We start from the raw sequence: 25,876 nt of genomic DNA on the forward strand, positions 1-25,876 counted from the left end.
CCACATGATGAATGTGCCAGGCTGACGTGTAGTGGACCATGTTGTACAAGCCCACCACCTTGTGGCGAAAGGCTGCAAGTGAGAGTCTAATCAGCAATGCTGGTACTTGTGAAGTTTAACTCATTGCATTTTGGGGTGCCAACCTGGATGTTGGATTCGTTTCACAAACCAAACCACAAACCAAGTTCTTAGAATAGCTTTTTTATAATTAAGTAAAATCTACTTGAATACACTTTGAAACAAGAGTACAACAAAATAGAATATACTTCAAATGTTGAATATACAAACTAGTTCATTCTGAATGCGAACATCTTCCTCTCCCCTTCTCTGGAAACTAAGGGGAAATAAACTTGAATGCAAAAAAAAAGAAAGATAGCAGAATATCAGTAGCCACTGTGGCTCAGGCCACCATACTTGACCTCTGACTTCTCGGACCAACACGGGGGGGAGGCGAAGACCAGAGGCAACCTGGCTGCCAACGTCCTCTAGCTTCTTGAAGCAGCCTGAGGTTTGATACAGTGGCAGTCGCATCCTATAAGACTGGACAGCCTCAAGCGCCTAACCCCACTGGCATCCTCAACTTAAAACTGTTTTACAAATCTTGCGTCCTGTAGTAATACTGTGCTTGGTACAAGGTATCAAAACGAAAGAGCACAAAAAAAAAAGCCAGATAAGCTTATTTGTTTTAAAAAAACAAAACAAAAATCTAAGGCTGCTTCACTTTGAGATTAGCGTAAACTGTAAGCAAGTATATACAAATTCCCTTTAGGCCTCCCTTGGCGGAGCTGGCCGGGACCGGACTTGTCAGTTCTGTCCTGTGTAGGTCACTCGGCATCAAGACCGTTGATGCTTTGTGTGCACAGTGATAGTTGAAACAGTTTTGCTGGTTTTTGCATCATATATGCAATATACAAGAGGGAAAAAAAAGAAACTTTATACAAAAAGTGTTGCAAATTAATTTTTCAGTCCATTCCTCCCTTTTTAAGTTCACATTTGGTATGATTATTTGTTAGTGTTTTTTTTTTTTGTCATATAGTTTTCCGGCTTGATGCCGTTAGTGTCAACAGATTTTTTTATAAAAAATCTAATGTTATATATTGGTCCCTTTTTTTGTAAATTGCTGAGATTTCAGCGAAGTTCCTATTCCTCGCTGAGAGTTTTTGTGTTTACAAAAATGGGATTTAAAAAAAATGTGGTTCTAGTGTCAGGTCTCTGCCGACAGATCGTTATGCATATGGATGTTTTACAAGGGCTTGGCTGGCAAATTATTGTTGTATTTGTACAGTCACATATTTCACAGAAATTAAGCTTTTCTTTGTTTTGTGTCTCAAACTGTACAAGCCGAACGCATAAGTCCAGTCCGGATATGTATGTGTGTGTGTGTGTGTGTGTGTGTGTGTGTGTGTGTGTGTGTGTACGTGTGCGTGTGTGTCTGGATACAATCCTCTTCACGTGAGTCTATCAGCCATCCACACACACATTCTGTGCCGAGCCTCCCTGTCCCTCAGCACTCTGCCTCCTGACTCTGGCCAGGGGACGCCTCTGCGGCCTGCTGCTCCTGCCCCTGGACCGCCGCCCGCTGCTCCGTGCACGTGTCCTGCAACACCATCAGCGCTGCCACCGCCGTCTCCGTTGTCGTCGTCGTCGTCGTGGGGACGCTCACCGTGGAAACGGTTATCGACTGCGGCGCTTGCGTCTGACTGGCGGAGACGATGGCGGGCCTGGCGACTGGGGCGACTGGGGCGGCGGCGGTGGTGGTGGCCACGACGGTGCCCACCACCCTGGCTGCTGCCGACACGGCCGGCTGGGCCTGGAACACCCTGGGGCTGCTGCTGGCACTGCTGGTGGTGAAGATGGTCTGCGTGGGCGCCAGGCTGAGCGGGAGCCGCGGCTGCTGGACGGGCACGCTGGCCTGCTGCGCGGGCATCGCCAGGCGCACCACCTGGGTGCCCGGTGCCATCGACACCGGGGAGAGCGCCCGCATGGCCAGCGGAGTGCCCATCAGGTTGATGCTCGTTGGCGAGCCGGGCTTGCCAGGGGCGGCCTGCAGTTGGCACTGCGCCAGCTGGGAGGCGGGGATGGTGATGATCTTGGCGAGCTGCACGGTGATCTTGTCGCCGTTCTCCGCCGTGGCGGGCATCATGGTGGGCACCGTCTGGATGAGCACTTTGGGCGCGTTGGTGCCCGTCATGGTGGCGATGGAGGTGGGGGCCGAGGTGAACAGAGAGGGGTTGTGGGATGGCATTGCTACCGTGGAGATCTTCTGACCTAGGGCCGTGGTCATGACAACAGGCACCTGCATGGCCACACGTACCGTCCTAAGAAATGAGCGGAAACGAGAAATTACTACCAGCCATCACTAGACTATCAATTAGTCCATAACCTGATTACAAACAGCTACAAATCACAGGCTTCATCAGAACGCATGCTTGGACCCTTCATTAAGACTCGTGCACTGGTCAAGCATCAATGTGCAACACAAACACAAGTTGGGTTGGAACACAAAAACAAGGTTGAGATAACAAATGTAGCTGTAATATCCAATAGTTCTCCCCGCCTCGAATACACAGACAAACAGACAGACAGACAGACAGACAGACAGACAGACAGACAGACAGACAGACAGACAGACAGACAAACAAACAGAGACACACACACACACACACACACACACACACCTGGGCCCCGAGGCGGTGGGAATGATCGTGGCGTGGGACGTGAGCTGCGTCTGCGAGGCGTCTGGTGCCGTGGAGACGGTGACGATGTGCTGGATGGGCGTGGCCGTGAGCGTGGTGGCGGTGACGCCGGCTTTGCCCTTGGCCGTGTGGATCACCGCGCGACCACCGGCGCCCCTGAGAATCCCAGGTGCCTTCGAAAGGTCAGAGGTCAACAGGGCCGTCTCGCCGCCGGCCAGGGATACGCGCTCGTACGACTTCTCCAGGCCCGCTGCCGCCGCTGCCGATTCGTCGCCCCCGCCCGGGTCCGACTGGTCATCGTCGATGACAACAATGTTTTTGGGCATCTCCTTGAACTGGTAGACCAGACGCTGACCCTCCACTTTGGACAGAATACCACGCTGATAGTAGTACCTAACGGGGAGAAAGGAGGAGCAGGCATTGACCTCAGGGGTTAATAATAGTATAATATAATAATGATGATTATTATTAGAGTGCATGAAAATGCACTCTACTGTTATGCTGTTTATTCTTATTATCGATATTATTATTAGAGTGCATGAAAATGCACTCTACTGTTATACTGTTTATTCTTATTACAGTGCATGAAAATGCACTGTACTGTTCTTCCTAGGTTTCTTATTATTCCAACTTCTTCTAACGCTCGCAATTCAGCTTGAACCGTTTAACGTAGAAACTTGATTCAAACTTTGTTACGTAGGTCTTACTAAGGAGACCTGTGCAATATATTTTTCAACTTTGTAACTTTTATACTTTTTAAACTGTAAATTAAAAACTATTAAACATTTCCCCATAGACTTAACATTGCTCATTATGACATCACGGCAGCAATTAGAATGTTACGCCAGGTGGCCAGTCCAGGTGCAGCAGCTCTCTCTCTCTCTCTCTCTCTCAGGCTTTAAACTGGCTTTCTTGAGACTACATTTTCTGTTCCCCTGTATCAACGGTATCAACATAAGTCTTCCTAATTCCATCCAACTTTCTATCCATTCATCTTCTTCAAACCATTCACTCATCCACCCATTCTAAACAGTCTGCCTATCAACATCAATTAGACGATCGACATTCAACTTTGAAACAATCTACTCTGTCTCAGGCCTGGCTCTCTTAAGACTAGCCAGTTAAATTGATTACACCTGTATCTGTATCCACTACTCTCTCAGTAGAGAGCTGTGTCTCTCCATTCTACAAGAATATAAGGCACATTCCATCCAACTTTCTATCCATTCATCTTCTTCAGACCATTCACTCATCCACCCATTAAACTGTTTATCAACATCCATTAAACTCTCTGTCTATCAACATTAACTAGACTGGTCTTCAATCAGCCAAAGAGGACACATGTAACCCCTCTCCTAGTTACTCTCCACTGGCTCCCTATAGTAGCCAGAATTAAATTTAAATCTCTCACTCTGGCCTATAGGACACTGACTGGATCTGCTCCCAGCTACTTCAGTTCTTTAATCACGATGTACATTCCCAACCGCCCATTGCGATCTTCTGAGGAGCGTCTGTTATGTCGACCAACCATACATGCTAGGTCAAATTGTAGATCCTATTCTTCAGTGGTTCCGTGTTGGTGGAATGAGTTGCCCAGTGCTCTCCGTTCCAGCAACAGCTTTGGATCTTTTAAGAGGGGTCTTAAGGCATATTTATTTAATATGCACTTAGTCCTTTGAGTTTGTGATGTGTTATGGTTTGTATAATAGTATTGTTTTGTTATAATTTGTCTATTGATAGAATTTGAAATTTATTTTGCTATTGTCCTTAAATTTAGCCATACCATGCTTTAGTTATTATTATTATATATAATTAACTGAGTGACTTATTTGATTGCTATTCTCATTTCACTGTTTTATTTCTCATTAGGTTAGTGCTTAAAATTATTGTTTTACTGATAATATTACTATTCTCCCTAGTTTGTAATTGTTCACTGTTAATTTAATTTGTATTGTTATTTATTTGTATGTCGCTTTGGACAAAGGCGTCTGCTAAATAACCATAGCCATAGCCATAGCCATAGCCATAGCCATAGCCATAGCCATAGCTACATTCAACTTTTAAATGATTTACTCTGTCTCAGGCTTTAAGCGTACACTCTGGCTCTCTTAAGACTAGCCAGTTAAATTGATTACACCTGTATCAACAACTCTCAGAGAGCTGTATCAGTGTCTCTCTTAACAAGAATATAAGGCACATTCCATCCAACCTTCTATCCATTCATCTTCTTCAGACCATTCACTCATCCACCCATTAAACTGTCAATCAATATCTATTAAACAATCTGCCTATCAACATCCATTAAACATTCTGTCTATCAACATTAATTAGACTATCTACATACAACTTTTAAAGTATTTACTGTGGGTCCCTCTCAAGCAGCGTTTATATGTCCTCCCTCGCTCCTCGATCCTCAATGATCTACATAAAGAAAGATAGAAGAAGGGCTAGACTATCCCATTGTTGCCGCTCCATCATTCTTTATGTAGATCAGTGAGGAGCGAGAGAGGACGCGTAAACGCTATATGAGAGGCACCTTCTGTCTTAGGCTTTAAGCATACAATCTCATTAAGACTACAGATCCTGTTTCACTACGTCCTCTGTCCACAACTGTTTCAAAATAAAGGTCCTCACTGCAATAATACACTATTAAATCATTTAACCATTGAAACTACTCAACTATTGAACTGTTCAACCATTCCAACTGTCAGTTATCATCCACTATGCCTCCAGTCAACTACATGAAACCTCCATGTACCTATCAACCAACATAGCAACCATTAAAATTAAGTGTTTATGACTGTTTCCATAGCAACCAACATGATTATACTGCAGTAACTTCTTGTTTCCTGATAGTGGCCACCATGGATAGCCTACCCTAGCAACAAATGTTTCAAAATAAAAGTCCTCACTAGCAAGTTAGCTAGTTAGCATGGTTAGCATTGTTAGCATAGTTAAAATTTTTAGTATAACTGCAAAAAATCATCAACTAAGTTAGCTAATCAACCTGGTTAGCATTGTTAGCAAATTTAGCATTGTTAGCATAGTTAGCATTTTTAGCATTACTGCTAGAAATCATCGGTTAAGTTAGCTAATCAACCTGGTTAGCATTGTTAGTAAAGTTAGCATTGCTAGCATAATAAGCATTTTTAACGTAACTGCTAGAAATCATTAGCTAAGTTAGCTAATCAACATTTTAACATGAATAGAAATCATTACTTAAGTTAGAACTGGAACGTTTCATCTTTAAAACGTCTACCTTCACACTATCAACTCTCTGTAAACTATGCAACCACCATGTTTACCCTAGCTACACCTTAGTAACCATATCTACATTATCTATCTATTTTTGCATTTTCATGCACTGGTAATTCCTTGGAATTGCATTTCTAGTTATCGATATTATTCTTCTTCCACACTTTTTGTGCGTTCAATTCAGCTTCAACCGTTCGACGTAGAGACTTCATTCAAACTGCGCTGCGTAGGTCTTACTTAGGTGACTTCAGCTATGTAAATTTCATCTTTGAAAACTTTATCGTTTATTTTATATGAATTTTTAAAAACATTTTTTCTCCCATAGACTTAACATTGGATTATGACATCACAATGAAGTCGTTAAGCAATTAGAATCTTAAGCCAGGTGTTCAAAGCCACCTGGCAGCAACTCTCTGTCTCAGGCTTTCTGGCTCTCTTAAGCTCTCTCAACTGTTTCCTCTACCCACAACTGTTTCAAAATAAAAGTCCTCATCATTTTTGCATTTTCATGCACTCGTAATTTCCTTGGAATTACATGTCTAGTTCTTCTTCAGACACTTTTTGTGCGTTCAATTCAGCTTCAACCGTTCGACGTAGAAACTTCATTCAAACTGCGCTGCGTAGGTCTTACTTAGGTGACTTCAGCTATGTAATTTTCATCTTTGAAAACTTTATCGTTTAATTTATATGAATTTTTTAAAACATTTATTCTCCCATAGACTTAACATTGGATTATGACATCACAATAAAGTCGTTAAGCAATTAGAATCTTAAGCCAGGTGTTCAAAGCCACCTGGCAGCAACTCTCTGTCTCAGGCTTTCTGGCTCTCTTAAGACCACATATCCTGTTCAACTGTTTCCTCTACCCACAATTGTTTCAAAATAAAAGTCCTCATCATTTTTTAATTTTCATGCACTCGTAATTTCCTTGGAATTACATCTCTAGTTATCATTATTGTCATCATCATCATCATGCACTTTGCATATAAAGCACTTTGAAACTATGTTTAGAAAAGCGCTCTATAAATAAAGATTATTATTATTATTATCATCATCATCGTCATCATCATCATCTTTATCATCATTGTCGTCGTAGCACCTTTCATACACAGAATGGGGAGAAAGGAAGAGTAGACATTGACCTCAAGGGGTAAAGAAACTTCCCAGCACATTCTAACCTCATAAACATGTTCTTACTGCTGCAGGCTGTTCCTCATACACTCAAATGAATCACAATACCAAGTGATCAATTAAACAATCAACGTGCTATGTAAGTTCAGACATCCACACAACACGTGCGTGCATGCGCACACACACACAACCACACACAACCACACACAACCACACACAAACACACACAACCACACACAAACACACACAAACACACAGTGGTTTTACCTGAGAGCTCGTCCCATGGTCTCATAGTTCATGTCGGGCTTGTTCTTGTGTTTGCCCCAGAGTTTGGACACGGCCTTGGAGTCCACCAGCTTGAAGATGCCCTTCTCCCGCTGGGTCCACTTGATGTACCTGGGGCAGGTGTTCTTATCCTGGAGCAGGTCCAACAGAAACTCCCACAGGTACGTAGTGCTGCCTAAAAACACACCAGACAGAAAACACAAATAAAATAAACACATAGAAAACATATATAACATCTAATAATAATAATAGTATATATAACAATCTAATAATAATATTACATTTCATTTTTCACAAGTCAAGACGCTCCGACACTGCACAGTGTTTACACAGGTACAGAACAAACAGACTAGGTGCATGGACATGGTTACATAAACAGAGGGAAACACACGGGTGCATCTCAAATCTAGCATAATGATCAGATGAGATGAGAGATGGGAACGTGTCTAGAGAGATACAGTAGCACAGCAGTACTAGCTGCTCAATGGAGCTTCTGTTTCAACCGAGTCTCATTCTCATTCCATTTCTTTAGGTAAGCCCTAAATAAACCCTTAATATAGTGTCCAATCGTAACATATTACATCATTAGTAGCAACACAAGAGAGTGCAAATACTTAGAAACAGTAGTACCAACTAAATAAAAGCAGATAACATAGTAAGGCTGTGTTTTAGCATCCGTTTCTGTGCTGTGGGGTCCAGTTTATACACACTTACCCTTTCCTTCTCTGGGCTTCTTCTTGATTCCCAGGTCTGGAGAGCCGTTTGACACGGACGTGCTGTGCGTCTTTGGCTTGCGACCAGCTGCAAAACATTGAACATACATAAACATTTATTCAGACAATTTCAAAAGCTCTATTCAGACACACAAATGAATTTACATAATCTGGACAGTAGGGAATGCATCTGCACAGAGAACAAAACATGTAGTGCTTAATATTGATATTTCCTCTGAAAACCTGAGTTGAATTTGATTTGCAATAGTACTGATGCAAGTGCACCAAAACAGAGAAGCAGGCTGCTGCTGAGATTCCTCTTCTGAAGTGATTTCAAAGGAGGAAATTGCAATGACTCAGCATGATGTGAGATCTTGAGAACTACGTACATTTTCATTTGGTGTTAAACACTTGTAGCATGGCATATTTGCGTTTATCTGCCCGACTTGACATCACACATCCTGTAATGTGCATACACACATTGTGAAGATGCGGAAACAGTATACTGCCTACAGGACTTATTACATAATAGTGTGCAGTGCATAGGGTAGAGGCTGAGCTTTATTGAACAGGAGTTGTCTGTGTGGACACTAAAGCATGGAGCTGACAATAGACCATTGGAAACCTCACTAGTAAATAATAGAAAAATAAAAAACAGTCCCTAACAAAGTAAACGGTCATGTCAACTAAGTTACGTGCCACACACGCTCTGTGTGTGTGTGTGTGTGTGTGTGTGTGTGTGTGTGTGTGTGTGTGTGTGTGTGTGTGTGTAAAAATCCCAATTTGTTCCATGCAGTTTCCCTTCATTCCATGGATGGACTTTTAGGATTTTCTTTCTAAGAGCTTCTAAATATGCAATTGAAGTCATTTTAAGACATTTTGGACCAGGTAGAAGTTGTATAAAGGTGATTTATGTTCAGTTCATATTTTTGAGTAGTTCAACTGGCAAAAAGAGAGTGCATCTAAGAAATCCATCACTAGATTGTCCCACACAGACAGTGGATAGCCCACTGAGGATATCTAAAGGTATGTGGCTGAAGCAGCCCTAGTGAAAGTCTTGTGAAGCTAGTGTTCATGTGTAGGCCACTTAAGCACTACTAAGCTAGACTATTTGGCAGGCTTGTGTAGAGCATAAAGCCTTAAGTGCTTTATAATGTGACAGATAGAAGCAAACGTTCCTTGCAGACTTTCTTCTATAAACGTTTAAATCTGAATGTTGTGTGTACTCTCAATTGTAAACACACAAAAAACAAGGCAATAGCCACAAACTTTTATCTCTGCTTGCCAAATTTGATCGCACCTAAGCAGAGACTTTCATTTTTTAGACTCAACATATCACTGATCTTGTTTCATAGTACACCCCTATGGAGTGCTTTTTTGTGTCTGTGTGCGGAAAATCAAAATTGAGTACCCAATCCATCAATATGAAAGTATCGTCCCTGTGCTACATCGGTAAATCTTCCATAGCACATCACACATTTTTAGTAGCAAGATATATAAGATGTGCAAGATATACACCACTCAAAAATTAGGGATATCTGGCTTTTGGGTGAAATGTTACGTTTCAGTACAGGAAGCACTGAAACATTGAACTGTTGGACATGCGCATTCAAGTTCTCAAGTTTAGAGAAGGTCACATTAAGTTCACCTGTAAAGGTTATAGTGGATTTTAGGCCCACCCTGAAATTGAACCCAAAAGCTGAATATCCCTGACTTTATTGTGAGCAGTGTATGTGTGTGCCCTGCACTGTACAGCCCTGTGCTCTTCTCACCCTTCTTCTTCTTGACCGGCTCGGTCTCCAGCTCCGTCTCCTCCATCATGACCCCCATGTCCATGGGCTCCGACTCCTCGGTGCTGACCTCCACCACCACCTCTGCTGGCATGTCAGGCCGCATCGCTGCGTGCATCATCTCTGGCGAGTTGGCACAGGGGGGCACAAACACTTCTACATGAGGAAGCATCGAAAAACAAAATGCCTGCTATGACACATTTATTAGGTTTTATTATATTAAGTTATTTATTTATTTATTTATGCATATTCACTTCAGCAATTTTCTCCTTGGGAATGACATTTTGTTATGCATTAAGTAAATGAGTTCCAAGGTCAACTGTGCAAACAATTTTTAACTAAATAATGACTTTATGATGTAAATGAGGAACGACATGAAGTCCACGGGCACAGCGTTGTGCCTGACTAAATGATAATAACGCATAAGAGGTGATAAAAGCTCTTCAAAATTCTGAAGCACGGGCTCTCCCCTATCTCTCACTGTGTAACTCAACACAAGTTCAGATTGTCCAAGATGGATCCATCCCAAAATACTCCACAGATGTCAATGACATAGGAGAGTGGAATGCTGGCTACTGCGGTGACCTCGGCAACTGCCCAATGCGGAAGCAAGGCCTTTCCAGGTCCATAAATATCAGAGTATACAATGTATTAGGAGTTGAAAACATGTAAAGAATTTGGGCTGTGCTATTAGACAGTAAGTAACCAATAAGATTCAGGTATATTGGAGGTAAAGTACTCTGTGAAAGCATACACTTTTAATTAAATCCACTTTCTGGATTTTCCCCTAATACTGCTATAAAAAAAAACTGAGACTAAATTCACCAATATTCACAAGTGACTAACGGGCTTAACTTCTACAGTCACTCGGCATCAACCTTAGTGTTTCTCCGTGATTTCAGAGACCCCCTCTGCTGTCTGTCTATCTGCTCCTGTGCAACAGCCTTAAAGCCTATTCTGCTGGAGTCCCTAGAGAAGGATTTCTGAGAGACTCATAAATTCCACTCTGAGCCATGAATATCAGTGCAGCGGTAATCCCGAGCCGATTCGTTTCGCTTTGCTGTGGCGCCTTCAGCTGTTTCAGGTCTCAGCTGACCGGAGCCGGTCTGGGTTCAGGGGGTGAGCACCGGGATGCGTGTGTGTGGGTTTGGGTTTGTCTTAAGACTGTACCTGGACTGCGGTCTCCTCGGAGACTGGAGGGAGAGTCCATGTGAAGAAGCGCTTCCGCCGCCTCAATCGTCTTGTCAACGCTTGAGCCATGGACCGATGCTTCCACTGTAGAGAAGAGCAAAACACCGTTATGATATGGATTCAACAGATGTCTTCACGGACACCTATGGAAACTGCAGTACAGTACATTTCTATTTCCAATGCACTCATCCATTTTATTATAAAGACATCATAGCAAGCTGCTTTTTACATCCAAACCACAGATTGGATGGAAAAGTCAGAAAAAGCTCCGTATTTCAGTAGCACATTTTTGCCATATAGTTATCTCCTCGGCGACCAGAAGAAAGCACTGCTTTTCACACAAACAAAAGCAGAACCCAATGCAATACTGAACTTATTTTGTGAATATGTGCCATAACATTCAAATAACTTCTCATGAACAGTCTGTACTAAATATCAATGTGAGTATGCTTTACGCTAGTGTCTATGTATGTGACAAATAAACCTCCTTGTATCCTATTTCAATGTATGTACCACAGCGCTGATGTGTTCAAGTAACTAACTCAATTTAGGCAAGTGTAAAAGCAAGCATGGCAATGGCAATCTTTTTTTCAATTTTTTTAAATGCCATAATATATATATATAAACCAATGGTTGAGACAGGGACTTATAGGGTTTTTTTCTTGCACATTTAGGACAATTAACTGAAGCCATGAGGCTCAAAATGAGTCAAGGACGACATTTAAACTTGCATGCTATACGTTGTCCACTGTATAACACATTCTCATGTTCAACTCAGGCCGTAGAGAAACTGAGTGAGTGAGTGTGCGCGCAAACACACACACACACAGACACACACTTCTGGCCCATAAGAGATTTCCTCAGAGTGACAACATGTGTGTTTCCGTGTACAATCACGTGCGTACTGCTTACTGTCTGATAAATCTTTATTATTGTTGTTAAGGGGGTGTTCACAGACACAGATTTATGTTAGCGTAGACTCTGAGCAGATATCTGCTGCTCAAGTGTCCTCCATTGCTCCAGTAGAGCCTACAGCAGAAGCCTGTTGTCCCCTCTGGACGCCTCGTCTCAGTCAGGTCTGAGAGCCCCACTGCTGAGCCACCTGCCCCCATCAATCCCAACGCCCATGGCTCGTATTACTCCCCTGCCTTGCCCATGTTTGGCTATCGGGAGCTTTTGCTGGCTATCTTTAGACACTCTGTTCATTCACACACCTACACACAGAAATGCACTAGTGGGACACTGTGACCCTGATCAAAGCAGCAAACAGATGCAACAGCTCAAATACACGTAGCCAAACTATCCTTCAGGCTGTGCAGTAAAAAACAACTGTAAAACCTTCAACCCCTCATCAAGAAGGGACAACTCGAGATCCACAGGCCCTTGTTCTTGTAAAAACTATAAATGTGTTCCAGGACAAAGACAATTTCACAAGTGTACAAACTCATGCATCTTCCAAAATAAACAACAGCATACCTAAAGATAACAAAAGGGGAAAAGAAGAGACTCATATTGCCAATAAACAGGCGATTCCTCTCTAAAATGCAACAAGTGCTAATAATACAGCACACACCAAGGCACTACTTCATGGAGAGACAAATGGTATTCGCACAAAAAGTAGTGCTGCCCCCCCTTAACTTCCGTGTTTACACTCAGACGTCTTTCCCTCCAGTTCTTCCCGAAGACGATCCGGCAGCGTTCCGTCACTCAATCCCCGCCCCGAACAGGAGTGGACAATCCAGCGAAAGTCTCCTCCCACAGCATGTTGTCACATTGGGTGAAAAGGAGATTTCGAACAAACGGCGAGTTCAATTGGACAAATGGGACCTTCGCTCAAACCAAAACACGCCTGGTTGAATAACAATGCTTCCGCCATCAAGAATACAAGAAATATTAACGTTTCCACGTAATATCACAGTTAAACATTTTCCAAACATGTGTGTATCTACATACGAATATAATATTAGCTGGAAAAGCAAGACACACTGGTCATTTTTTAATATTATAAATCTGTGACTGCGTGGGCCGTGAAGTGTGGCTCGCGTCGTGGTTATGAATTCAAAGCTGAGTGACCACGTTTAGATAACGGGACAAGTCCAGTCTTCAGCGACAAAGCAGATTTGATGAGGAAAAAATGGAAAAGCCGGAACATCACCACGATACGGTGCAAACTATACACATAAATGACATCGAATTGTAAAGGATGTCATTCCACATTTTACAATGCAGTCCGCTATTCAGCGTTTTGCGTTACTTCTAAAAAGGGAGAAATTAACATTAGCCTACAGCTCAAAAGCTTAGAATGCAACAAAAAATACGGCCATAAGGTAAACATAAAAAAAATCACATATTTCACGAAATCTGGGTGTCAAACGAACGAAAGAAACAAGCTAAAAATAAAACGGTGCCCTTCCGAGTCAGACAGCGTGGCAAAACGTAGGAGAGACAACATCTCACACACTTCCTGGTTTTCCACAGCGGCGCACTCCCTCTGAACATAACCCGTTATTAAAAACTGCACATGCAACGATGCTGAAAGTCTATGCAAGCACATCTATGTGCACACCTCCTTGGCATATTGCAAACATGCTAAGCAAGACCCGATTTTAAACTGTTTAAGATGTAGGAAGAAAACAAGCAACGCCATGCAGGTTGCCAACCAAGGTGATCACTTCCTGATTTGCCCTCCATTACTTTACCCAACAACTCCAACGATCTTAGCACGGCAACTGACTCGCGTCACAAACAGAGCTATATGCTGTGGCGAAAGGACGCAGTTGAATTAGTCTCAGTACATTACCTGCCCGAATGAGCAGATCAAGCTGGTTAGCGGTTCCCTCATGCAGTGAAGTCGCCATGTTCGTCCAGAGGTGCAGATTCACATTGACTTACACAGAATTGCTCAGACCCACAAATTTGAGATCCCTCCGCTGCGACAGGAAATCTCCTCAATTTCAGCCAAACACACAACACGCCTTCAGCCTGCGCGAGATCCTTCCGCGCTAGATACAGGAAATCCTCCGCACTCACACGATTACGTCGGCTATACGTCAGAGGGAAGAGATTCGAGGAGGTGCGGGTGCAGATGAAACGATTCCTCACTTATTTACTCCTATGCTTTACTCTCTTGATTATGCCTGTCCTTAAAAATATGTCGGACATGTTCTGTAATAATATCGACATGAACTTGACATTTCGACACACACACATATAGACTAAATAAACGCACACATTCTGTTTTGTTTTGCTTTCTGTAACACTCAAAACCTTATGTCTAGTAAGTAAGTCTTCTTTCAGAATTGTCTATTGTCTAGCTCCATATAAATTACATGTATTTAAATTATTCGCAATAGCCTGTTGCCATATATCACAATAGACTGTTACAAACTGTTTAGACCACCTGTACTGCTATTCCAAGAGGTATGATTTTGTGCTGTTGATAATAATGAAATGTGATGATTTCTGGTTTGTCATCATCTAGACATTTACTACTAAAGAACTACTTGTGTAAAAAGCATAGTTGTTTCAAATAATATAGACTATACATATTTTAAAAGTACCCCTTTTAAGTTAAGTTTTCAAATGGTTAGACAAGCATTTGCTAATATGTTTTAAGACTGTGGAACTTAATTTGGAAGACAGGAAAAGTTTTTAAGTCATAAGTGTAACCTATGTAGCAAACATTATTCTCCTGTAAGCCACTTTGTGACACTTGTCTGCATAAAGCACTACATAAATAGAGCTTACTTACTTAATTATACAAAATTCTTCACAATTTACAATTGGAGGTCTCCTGTTTTCCCCTCATTTAAAAAAAAAAAAAAAATCATATCTGATCCAATTGATCAGGCACTTAACAGCCTAATCTCTTCTATGTAAAAGTGTGGCACGTCACTTCTTCAATCCTTGCAGCAATCTGGACCACTAATTCTGTCTGGTGAAATATCGTATTCTGATGTGTGAACATGTCGCATTCAAGAAAATGGGTAGGTAGAATATACATCAAGAAAACTCAGTCTGTGGCATTTCCAGGGTTGTTCTACTAGATGTCTTCATTGATCTGTAGTGCCAGCTTAGTAGATCATGCCTCATGCCTGAGAAACAAAGGCATTCACACAAGCACATCGTACATCTGTTCAGGCGTAGTACTCTTTAGAAGTCAGGCTAAACGAGGTGTCAGGGTGATAACCCTTTTCTAAATAATAATAATAATAATAATAATGATAATAAATCCAGACTTTATCTGAACAGAATGTGTAAGCCCTCTATTCTAAAACCATGTATTTGGGGGATTTTGGCCATTCAGGATAAATAATATAATAATGAATACACAAAGAACTCAAAATGAATCCTACTTTTTTATAATTTTTGCAGGCTGACTTTGTGTATGTTAGCATGGCCAAAACGTCCAGACTTACTCAATACTTTCAAAAGTCAAAATATCCATACTTTTCCAGGTCTGGAAAACAGTAATTCATAATTCCATATTTTTTGTTAAGACTTTCTTGAAAGCAGTTTCAGCCACAAAGACTACTTTGTTTAATATGAATTCAAATCTATGGGGGGGGAGAAACATCACTAAGCACGGTCAGAAAACTGCATATTTTCATGATGGTGATGCCTGCACTGGCTTCCAGTAAGTTACAGAAATGACTTTAGAGCACTGCTGCTTGTTTACAAATAACTAAATGGAATAGGGGCAGCTCAGCTTTGGATTCAATTTCCAGACTGTCCCAACTGAACTGTTGCCCGTTTCATATCTTGACTTGAGACAAACTGTTCTCAGATGTTTTCTGCTCACAGATCAAATACAATTATTTACCTTTGAAAAAAAAAGAAGAAAAAGATATTTGCCATTCTATGCTTTTGCTCACACCGTAAAGCCCATTGAATTGCTTGTGTATGAAATACCCTATATATAAATGTGGCTTGCCTTGCCTTTTAGTAAGACAGGTTGGACCCTGTTTGCATGGTGGAATGGACTACAGAAATTATCCACCAGAGGGCACGTGAAACAGGAGAGTCAAGGGAGTGACCGGACCTTAGACAGATTGAAGGCACGGGAAGGCCAACATCACAACAAGCATAACAAGGCAAGTTCAAGGCATTTCACTGACCTGTTAGAAGCAAGGGTCTGCACAAGTGTCAGGGCATTAAACCAAGATACCAAAATTCCTCGCATGAACATAGGCAGGCGGAATGTAATATTCCGAAAGGAGCATTTTCCGACTAATGAGTTTAAATGGCACAACAGTTTGGTTAAAAGAGGCATATGCTAGGGGTGTTATTCCAGTTTTTTAGCATTCAGAATATAAGATTAATCAAGTTATGACTGCATAAGGCATAAGGTGTTTACACAACTCGGGCACAATCGGAATTCTGCCATTATTCAAAATAAAACTGGAATATGGTGTGCCGGGAAACGTAGTAATAGATAACCCTCACATTCTGTTCCGAAAGTTGAACCAGAAAGTCTGCCAATTGCTACTGGTCATTATGATGATCCCGACCTACTGGCCTGTACAGACTACATGATATCAGCCCGATTTTGGCACGATTGTGTCGTGGCCGACAAATTTCCGTTGTCGTGTCCGAATATTCAAAGTCGGGAACAACTGTCGAAGGAAGAAACGTGTGTGACATATTCAACAACCCACGAGTTATTTTCTGTGACGTTCCATGACGTTATGACCAAAAGTCTAGCATGTCAGAATTTTTGGGGAATCTCCTACAACTCCCGTGTTGACACTAACACTGTGACGACACGCGACGAGAAGGCTACGATAGATGATCTTGTAATGTGGCCAGTCTTACCATCAAGACGCGGCAAGATTTTGTGGTTCTCTGATCGCCTAGTCTGACACGGTCAATCGTAAAAGATAATTGTGAAAAAGACAAAAAAAATCGTGCAGTCTGTACAGGCCATAAGAGAAACCAGTACAATGAGCAGGGGAGAGAAACCCTTACCGATCTCCACCATCTCCGTCTCCACCTCCTGCTCCTGAGCGACCCCCTGCATCAGGTAGGTCTGGTCATCGTAGACGAGCACCTGGGCGGCGAAGCACTGCTCCAGGCGTCCTGCGCTGGGTACAGGCTCCACGATCACAGCCGGGTACTCAGCCTCAGTCCCCTCCACCTCCTCCTCCTCCACCTCCCCATCTCCCTCCGTCTCCAACTCCGCCTCCTCACACAGGGCCTCCTGCAGCAGCACAGATGGAGACCAGAGAGGCATTTCCGTAAGACACACTGTGCACCGACTCTTTAAAGTCTACATTTCATTGAGCCATTGCGTTTCTGACACACTCTTGAACACACTGTGCAGTCTTTAAAAATCTACACTTGATTGATTAAGTCATTAAGGTTGACACTCCGGAACACACTTAAAAAAGAAAAAACAAGAGCACACCAAAATAGGTCAGGTATGATAAATGGTACCTATGATGTGACCATTTACAATTTTCACCGCAAAATGTGTACACTGCTGCAGATGGCAGCACATCTACATCTACATCAAAACATTCATTACAGACTTACGGAGTTGTGCAGCAAGCTGTGCCCTGGTGTGGGTTTTAGGTACAAAGTTTAAACTGAGGGTTTCTATTGGCATCACACTATCTCAAGCTAAACTTTGACAACTAGCATCAGATAAACCAAGGAGAGCTGCTGATAGACATTTTTGCATTTCATGGTTCAACCATGCTCTGAGATAAGGAAATGTTATGCGATTTCTAAACCAACATCAAAGATAAAATTGCAAAGGCAAGACTATAGCTATCGATTCATATAAGTTGAATTAATCCTAAAAACAATGTTCTCATGTTAAATTGTGCATACATTCAAAATATTCAACAAATACTTCACATCTACTTTTATAAGTTTAAAGGAAACAATTCAAGCAAACAAAAATAAATTCTGAAGTATAGCATATTACAAAAAAAAGAACGATGAATGATGATACAACAGAACAGCCAACCTATGTGATTGGCCTGCTTATTCATCAACGACAGACTGCTGGTTGAGGAGAGACCCTCACTCACCTGTTGCGAGTCGTCCACCACCGTGACGTACTCCACCACCGATCCTCCGCTGTCCACCAGCACCACTGACGTCATGGCTCATGCCCCGGGGAGCAGCGTGCACGTGCACTCACAGCGTAGTAACTCACAGCGCTGGCCAGTCCGCGCTCCGGTAGCTCCGCACGCCACCCTCCAGCACCCCTAAACATGTACAACATGAGATCACTGCCAAGAACATAGGCACACTATATACTGTACACCCTCCAGCACCCCTAAACATGTACAACATGAGATCACTGCCAAGAACATAGGAACATTATATACTGTACACCCTCCAGCACCCCTAAACATGTACAACACAAAAAAGTTAGGTGAGGTGGCTTTCAGGTGACATTTTGTGGAAAATGTTAAAAAGTTCAAGCTGCAGTGGTATTATGTCATGAAAGTAGGGCTTTTAAGTAGAAGCATTTGGTCTTTGGTGATTTCCTCATCTCAAACTATTTATTTAACAGTGGACAGAAAACATGCATATGTCACAATACAGGGGTTACAGTATTACAGTATTGTAATACCAAAGACCAAAAGACATAGCTATCACTGTCTCTCTTAAAAAAAAATACTATTACTTGGGCTAAGCACTGAATTGAAACCTTCTGGTGTTCAGTGTAGGGCAAGATCTAGCAAAGAATATACTGCAAACTGATACAGTCTCAAAACTTGTCAAATGTACTGACAGGTTCTTAATACACTCCAAGTTCAGGGTCAATCAATCGGCATCTCGCTGAGAGAAACCTCAAAAGTCTGATAACGCAGAGGTCCTGAGGTCCTCCCCTCTCCGTCTACCTCCCATGGCTACAGGAAATACTCTCCAGCAGGCTACAGAGGAACTCCGAACCAAATCAGGAAAGGGTTCAATTACACACACACATACACACACACAAACACAAACACACACACACACACACACACACACACACACACTCTTGTAAGGGAAACATGGTTTCCGTAGAAATCCAACTCCAAGGTCACAAGACTTTGGTTTCCAACGCTAATCTCCATAATGTCTGATGGAGTTGAAAAGGATGCCTATCCAACTTAAACCATATTATCTGAAAACAGAACACAACAACTTACAATCCCTTCGCTACCTTTTGACACAAACCAGGCATGTTAACAAGCACAGACAAATGATGAGCAAATTACACTACTAAAAGTTAGGGATATCTGTTTTTTGGGTAAAATTCACAGAAAACGCAAAAAGTTCAAGCTACAGTGGTATGATATAACGAAAGAAGGTAATTTAAGTAAAAGCATGCAATGGTGAATGGCGACCGCCAACAAATGTCACCCAAAAGCCGAATATCCTCGACTTATATATTGGCAACAACAAATTTCCTGTTTATGAAGATGAGTTGCTACGGACACCATGGCAGGCTGCTAGACGCTACAGCTCTGTTATGTCTCCTGCGAGACGGAAGAGGGTGTGAGCACAGCCGCTAGCGTTCCCCTGAATAATTCACTGTCTGCACTTCAGGCTGTTTTGAACAGTCAGATCGGCTGCATCCCAGCTCTTAGCTAACATATGACTGACATCTGACGAGCTCAATCTGTCCACTATGAAGATACGTCACATAATAAGTGCGACCAAAATATCACTACAAGCTCATCCATAATACTCTATAACTCCTATAATCTGAATATTAGGCCTACATGACTTGGGAGCACAGCCAGTAGGCCAAGTCCGATTTCATGTAATCCTTACCCTACCACACTTGGTCCTAACTAGATAAGCATTTACGATTACTACAGATTTCATGAGATGGGTCTATTGCTATTTGTGTAACTTAACTTTTTTCAATAGTAAGGGATGTCAGTGATAGTGGCCATTGGTTGTTTCACTGATAACGGTTAAAAGATCAGCAACATGAATTTCCCCTTGGGGATCAATAAAGTATCTATCTATCTATCTATCAATCTACATGAGTTGAACTTCAGTTTAGTTGACAAATTCCAATACTACAAAGTGCAAATTAGCCGATACCACTGACTTGGGTATCATTCCAAGGATCATAACTAACTTGACTTATAGATTATACTGTTTCACCAAGTAACATGCGTCACTGCACAGCACTGGTAATTCAATTCCGTCAATACCATCAAATTCAGGTTGCCTCCATTTTCAGAGAAGTTCAGTTGTTTCAGAGAGCAGTCAGAGGTTGATTCACTCTCCCCTTCCAAATGTTAGGCTATGTATACTGACAGAAGGTTTTAATGGTGTTCTGAAGATACTCTAGTCTGGCCAATATTTCCCAATGCAGCCTGACTCAAAGCTACTCTAAAGGTATTTTATAAACAACGTCTTCAGTCATGACTTGGGCTAAATCTTTTAAATAATACAAACTACAACTATAACTACATTTCTGTGACAGTCTCGTCTTGTGCTGAGCGAGAACTAACCTAAATACTACAATATCCAACATGCACTGCACCAAGCAACACTATAGGAGAAGTCGCAAGTTGTGAGTTGTGAGCAAAGAAAGGAGGGGCACATCCATGTGACTCAGCATGAAAAGCAGACCAGAAACAACTACAAAATGCCCCTTTCCCTCCAAACATCTCCTTTACACACACTCAGGCAGACACTCTAACAAACTACCTTATTCTATTGCACCATGCCTCAAAAACACCTCTCCATGTTCGTCTGGAGAACATGCTTTTAGGTTTGCGCCATTGAGTATACTGTTCTCAGCATTGTATCAATATTTCATACAGACCAACATGAGCCGGACTGGTTCCATTATTAAACCAACACACGATTATATCATCCGCCGTATCACCTCCACACTTACCACCATGTCACACACACTAGCTGATGGCAAGAGGCAAAGGAAGCCACAACCATGGCTAACCAAGGCAAGGTTCCACAGGCACAGTTTCTCCATGAGGTCATTCATTCCGCTGGGTAACATTCTGATTAATCCACTCTGTTAAAAGATCTCTCCAGCAAAAAAGAAAATCCAAGTAAACTTATGGTTTAGGCTCATGCTGCCCCACCTTTAAAAGTAATGAGAGAGAGTAGTGCCTGCCTTTTACCCACCCCATTCCATTCTCTTATTAGTTTCCTCCCTTTCGTGCATTCATTTCCTCTATCTCCCACTCTTTCTTTCTCTCTCTTCGCCGTCTTGCTCTGTCCATCTGCAAGCCTAACTATCCTCATCTTGCTACCTCCTCCTTTCTCTGCCTCTGGCTGTGGCTCCCTCGGTCGTCCCCGTCTTGGACAAGCACACCGTGGGTGAGGTGGCTTTTCTGACGGCGACTCAGCATTTTGGTCACATGGTCAGGGAGGAGGACATGTGTCACATGCTCTTGCAACAACGGAGCTTTTGTGTCTGTAATGGGCTCTACTGGCTCCAAGGCTAGACCATCCCTCATCAAATGCATACAATAACTATAACCTTGGTATATGTACACACACTACTCACAGTAATGTTAACCTTGGAAAGAACATAGTGAAATAGACACATGAAAGACATGAGTGGGGATATTAATCAAGGCACAATGCAGAAGACCAGTTCCATACCCTGACACAGAATAGGTCTACCTTCTCCTTTGAATGCGAGTTGGTGAAATCCAAGGAAGCGTAAGAAAATCGAAACCTTACACAAACACTGTTCGGGTAGCCTACACTACTTGAGTTTAAATCCAAGTTCAATTTCTCACTCAAATGTCCTTGCATCCTGTTGTATGTTATTCAGACTGTGACTGCTGGTGAGAAATGATCATAGGTTAACTCTCAATCCAATGTAGGATAATAATTTCCAACTGATGCTAGTATAACACACATTTAACTTTAAATTGCATTTAAGAGCCTCTACCATTCAACAATGAGTCCCATGGAGGCTAAATGTAGCCTGGTGGGAAACCCCATTATCTGCCTAGTACACACTGTAATTATTCCCATGACTGCTGCATTTGGGCATAGCATCACTCAAAGGAATTTCTGTGAAATACTTAAATGGTGTGGGTGGCCAACAGAGCTGAGTGGGTAAAGGAAGGAGAGGAGAAACTAGTGTCCTGTTATCCACCCCATTACTCTGCATGTCTTCTCCACCTTTCTGTGTCACTTGAAATTTAACTGGTAGAGAGGCTAACAGAATAGGAGTTAATTGCACCTTTTTCACACAGATTTGCCACCCAGGGTCCGCTTGCAGGCCAAGCTACACTGTAGGTCCCTTTGAATCAGTGTCTGCTCAACTATAAATACAAATGAAAATAGACAACAACAACAGGAAACCAACTCCATTGTGCAAAAAAGCAATGGACACCACACTGTACCCATGAAGAATAGCATCCACCCTGTCTCACAGAAACATATTAAACAGCCATATGTAGTGTGAAGATGGACCAGTATTTCAACCAAATATCTGACTATGAAAATAAAGCTAAAAAGATAAAGATAAAAAAAAAAACACCAGACAACTAGTCTAATGGAAAACCAGGATTTTAGAAGAGGCCATGTTCTACACAGAATGCTGTTTTGGAAGGTTAAAATCACTATCCTAGTCCCATAATGACACATGGCGTATTCTAAGTAACAATTAGCAAAAACACATTTGAAACCCACCAGGGGGGTATTCCAAGTATGTGTTTTAGTGACAAACCTGGGCAAGTTAACTCAGTGTAAGTGGTAAACCTACACCAATAGCCACATGACATTGTTTTGTTGGGAGAATTAAGCCATACAGCTCTGATATTAGGAGGTTAACCACTTAGAATGAGTTAACTTGCCCAGGTTTGTCACTAAAACACATACTTGGAATATTGCCCAGGCTGCTAGGCCTCTGGGGTTGAGCAGTGCTTACATTCCCTTCTTCTCCCTACCTATCTCATCACCTGGGCAACCAGTGCAATCTGGTTTATGGGGTTAAATTAAGACAGATCGCATTCCCGCTCAACGCCAGTCCTTCAAACTACATAGCTGTAGGTGGCCTGACTGTGCTATCACCATGAGTGTGATGTGGTGAGTTTTCCACAGCAAAGCAACCAACGATCAAGAGTCTCTTCAGTGGATGACTATAGTGTTTAGGCAGAGGACAGCTGAATATGACTAGGTGGATTCTAAAATGTAACATTTGTTAATAGAAGAATAAGTATATAACGGTTCGAAACCTGGCATTTGAACAACCAATCATTTCAAATGTGCATTTGATTGCAACAGCTATCATGATAAGCAAACATAACAGTTCGTCAGGGAGTGAAAGTCACAACACTTGTTCTGACCCCACGACCAATGTTTTGGCAACATCTGTAACTGCTTACACCTACCTAGGTTGAGTGATGAGGACAAGCTGCTGTGCTGCTAGCTTGATCAAACATGAGCATGAGTGCTTGAAATACACACTGACTTTACTTTGATAAGTAGAATAACCTGGTTTGGCAAGCATGAGCTTTGGTCTCAAAAGCTGTCACTAACGTCCAATTTCTCCAACCAGTTTTAAGTTAGGATCGTAAGGTTAGCCCAGTTCGTGGTTAGAGGCCGTTAAGTGTTTGTTTGTGACGCTTTCCTCCATAAGGAAAGCGTCCATGTGACAGCTTTTGACAACTAAGTTCATGCTTGCCAAACCTGGTTATCCTACTTATCAAAGAATGTCAGAGGAGTAATGTATGTTGGCTGTCTTAAATGGCGTAGCAGATAATGTTAGGCAAATTACTTCAGAGAGGCTATTACTGATTAACTAGCTACATTCAAACTTTTGTGGCAATGCATCTATAAGAACTGAGCTAAAATCAACACATACTCAAAATTCAGCTTGGTCCCTTCTGAAGTCTCTGGCTTAGTCAGGTAACGGTACTAGTGAAGTGTAGTTTATTCAATGCTAATGTGGAAAATATTGCTAACAACACCAATCATGTAGCAGCTAACAATCTCGTCAATATTGGCTGGCTAACTTCAACTGTTAACTGCAGAACCCACAGGTCATCCATCAACAGCATGTTACTACACGGTTAGCGTTCTCAGAGAATACTACCACTGCGTAAATGCAAATAAAAATACAGGTATATGTTAGCCAGCTCGAACAAGTTGACACAATGTTCAACTCAGTTATATAGCCATCAACACTATGCTAGCAAGCTAACAATGCATGAAGGCATTCACATTATATGACTTGCTAGCCAAAATGTTAATTACATATCGCAGTGGACCTTTGATTTAGCCCCGAAACAATCGAGACTCACTGTTACCCGTCAGTTAACAAATGCTAACACTGTCCAGCGATTAAAACAAAGTTGATGGAACTAGTCAATGTCTGGGTTGAGTTAACGTTACTTTACCAAGCTCACAGCCTATATGATATGTTAATATTACGTTAGCTGACAAGGTAATATTAGTTAGCAAGCTATCTATGCTAAGTGTTTGGTTAGCTATCAGCTTGGCGCTAACGTTAGATATTTACCCGTTCGGGTAAACAACTCACTTAAAACATCCGAAATCAGCAGTGGCTTACCTTTTAGAGTTGTGTTTGGGCAGTTAATAGATCGTATCAATGCCTAGTTAATGCCCGTGGTGTCTGCTGATATGCAATTCCTTGGCTGAAACCGTCTACTTGTGACAACCCTTAACCTCCTGAACGGGAACAAGTGACTATCCTAGCTGGCGTTAGCTGGGTGTGCTAGCTGGCTAGCACTAACGTTAGAAATACTGACGTTAACGTTAGATGACAGCTTTCTAGTAAATTGGCGGTCACGGCGTAGTAACTTAACCACACTAAATTAATATTTTCAAGCATAGTAGTGAGTTTTCACAAATGGTAACGTTCATGATATCGAGGGGACGTGAAACGTGTTTTCATCAGTTTGAGCTTCACATTCAGGTCAAAATCTCACTGCCAGGCGAAGAGTGACACAAGCTGTGACGTCACGTCAAATAGCAACCTCCCCCACCGTTACCAGACAAAATGAATGTATTGTATCCAACTTTAATTATTCTGTTGCAACTACCAAACATACGCATTTACTATAATTTCAGTTTCATATCAGTTTGACTTCAGAGAATCGAGAGGAATGCACATGCTGGTTGCTGGTTTACTGCTAAGATTTAAGCCTAGGCTTGCTCCAAATAATAATAGGACTAAGTGATATAACCTCTGCTGGTAAAGACGATATTTTGACTTTATGCTTTGGCGAATAATGAGTATGATAATAATCACTTTTCTGTTGAGCCTGCAATGATTATTGTGCGCCCTCTACTGTACATCTACAGGCTTACAAATGCATTGACTTCTGTGACCCTTTTTATCCAGAAACACACACCAACGTCAAACCACTGTTCAGTATCATTTATTTAAAGAAAAAGTTATCCTAAGGAATCTGTTATCACCCAAAAACCTTTATCCTGAAGTGATCAAAAAACTCAAAACAATACCAAAACACCTTAAAAGACGCACATTTCATGATGTTACATCTTGCTCCAAAGAAAACCAGGCCTACTTGCTAATTTAGTGTATATTATCTTGGGCCTGGTAAAAGGCTAGGCTATGTATTATTTGATTATCTCACCCTAATCTTACTTCATCTCCCTTTGAATCAGGGAGCTCCAACACATTAATGCTATACTCTGAACATGTCCTTGTATTTTAACCTTGTGTACAACAATACTGTGTCCACTTGAGGCCTTTGGTCTGAATGATGAAAAGTACATCTTACATCTTACACAAAAGTACATTTGACCAGGAGAGCTATGTTTGAGGGCTATGAGGGACACTTTGCAGTCTGTGCAAATTAATCATGTGCAAATCACA

The 25,876-nt window shown here is 41.9% G+C and overlaps 1 protein-coding gene across 5 annotated transcripts; it reads right to left on the minus strand.

Annotated features, from left to right (window-relative positions):
• Positions 1 to 153: 153 nt before the first annotated feature.
• elf2b (E74-like factor 2b (ets domain transcription factor)) lies at positions 154 to 24,950 on the minus strand. 5 transcript variants are annotated; one of them, XM_062520526.1, is made up of 10 exons: positions 21,175 to 21,329; positions 20,927 to 21,073; positions 18,099 to 18,278; positions 17,029 to 17,260; positions 11,041 to 11,145; positions 9,853 to 10,026; positions 8,082 to 8,168; positions 7,350 to 7,542; positions 2,679 to 3,089; positions 154 to 2,318 (listed from the first exon to the last, which is right to left on the minus strand). In XM_062520526.1, exons 3-10 carry the CDS (start codon positions 18,171 to 18,173, stop codon positions 1,505 to 1,507), a joined length of 2,091 nt encoding a protein of 696 aa, XP_062376510.1. In that variant the 5' UTR covers positions 18,174 to 18,278; positions 20,927 to 21,073; positions 21,175 to 21,329; the 3' UTR covers positions 154 to 1,504. The 5 variants fall into 5 exon arrangements, with proteins under 5 accessions (XP_062376510.1, XP_062376511.1, XP_062376509.1 ...); XM_062520527.1 differs by lacking the exons at positions 20,927 to 21,073; positions 21,175 to 21,329 and adding an exon at positions 24,584 to 24,950 and having other exon boundaries at positions 9,853 to 9,993; XM_062520525.1 differs by lacking the exons at positions 20,927 to 21,073; positions 21,175 to 21,329 and adding an exon at positions 24,584 to 24,950.
• Between the last annotated feature and the right edge of the window lie 926 nt (positions 24,951 to 25,876).

The sequence above is a fragment of the Sardina pilchardus genome, chromosome 2 (genome assembly GCF_963854185.1).
Source record: "Sardina pilchardus chromosome 2, fSarPil1.1, whole genome shotgun sequence".
NCBI lineage: Eukaryota > Metazoa > Chordata > Actinopteri > Clupeiformes > Clupeidae > Sardina > Sardina pilchardus.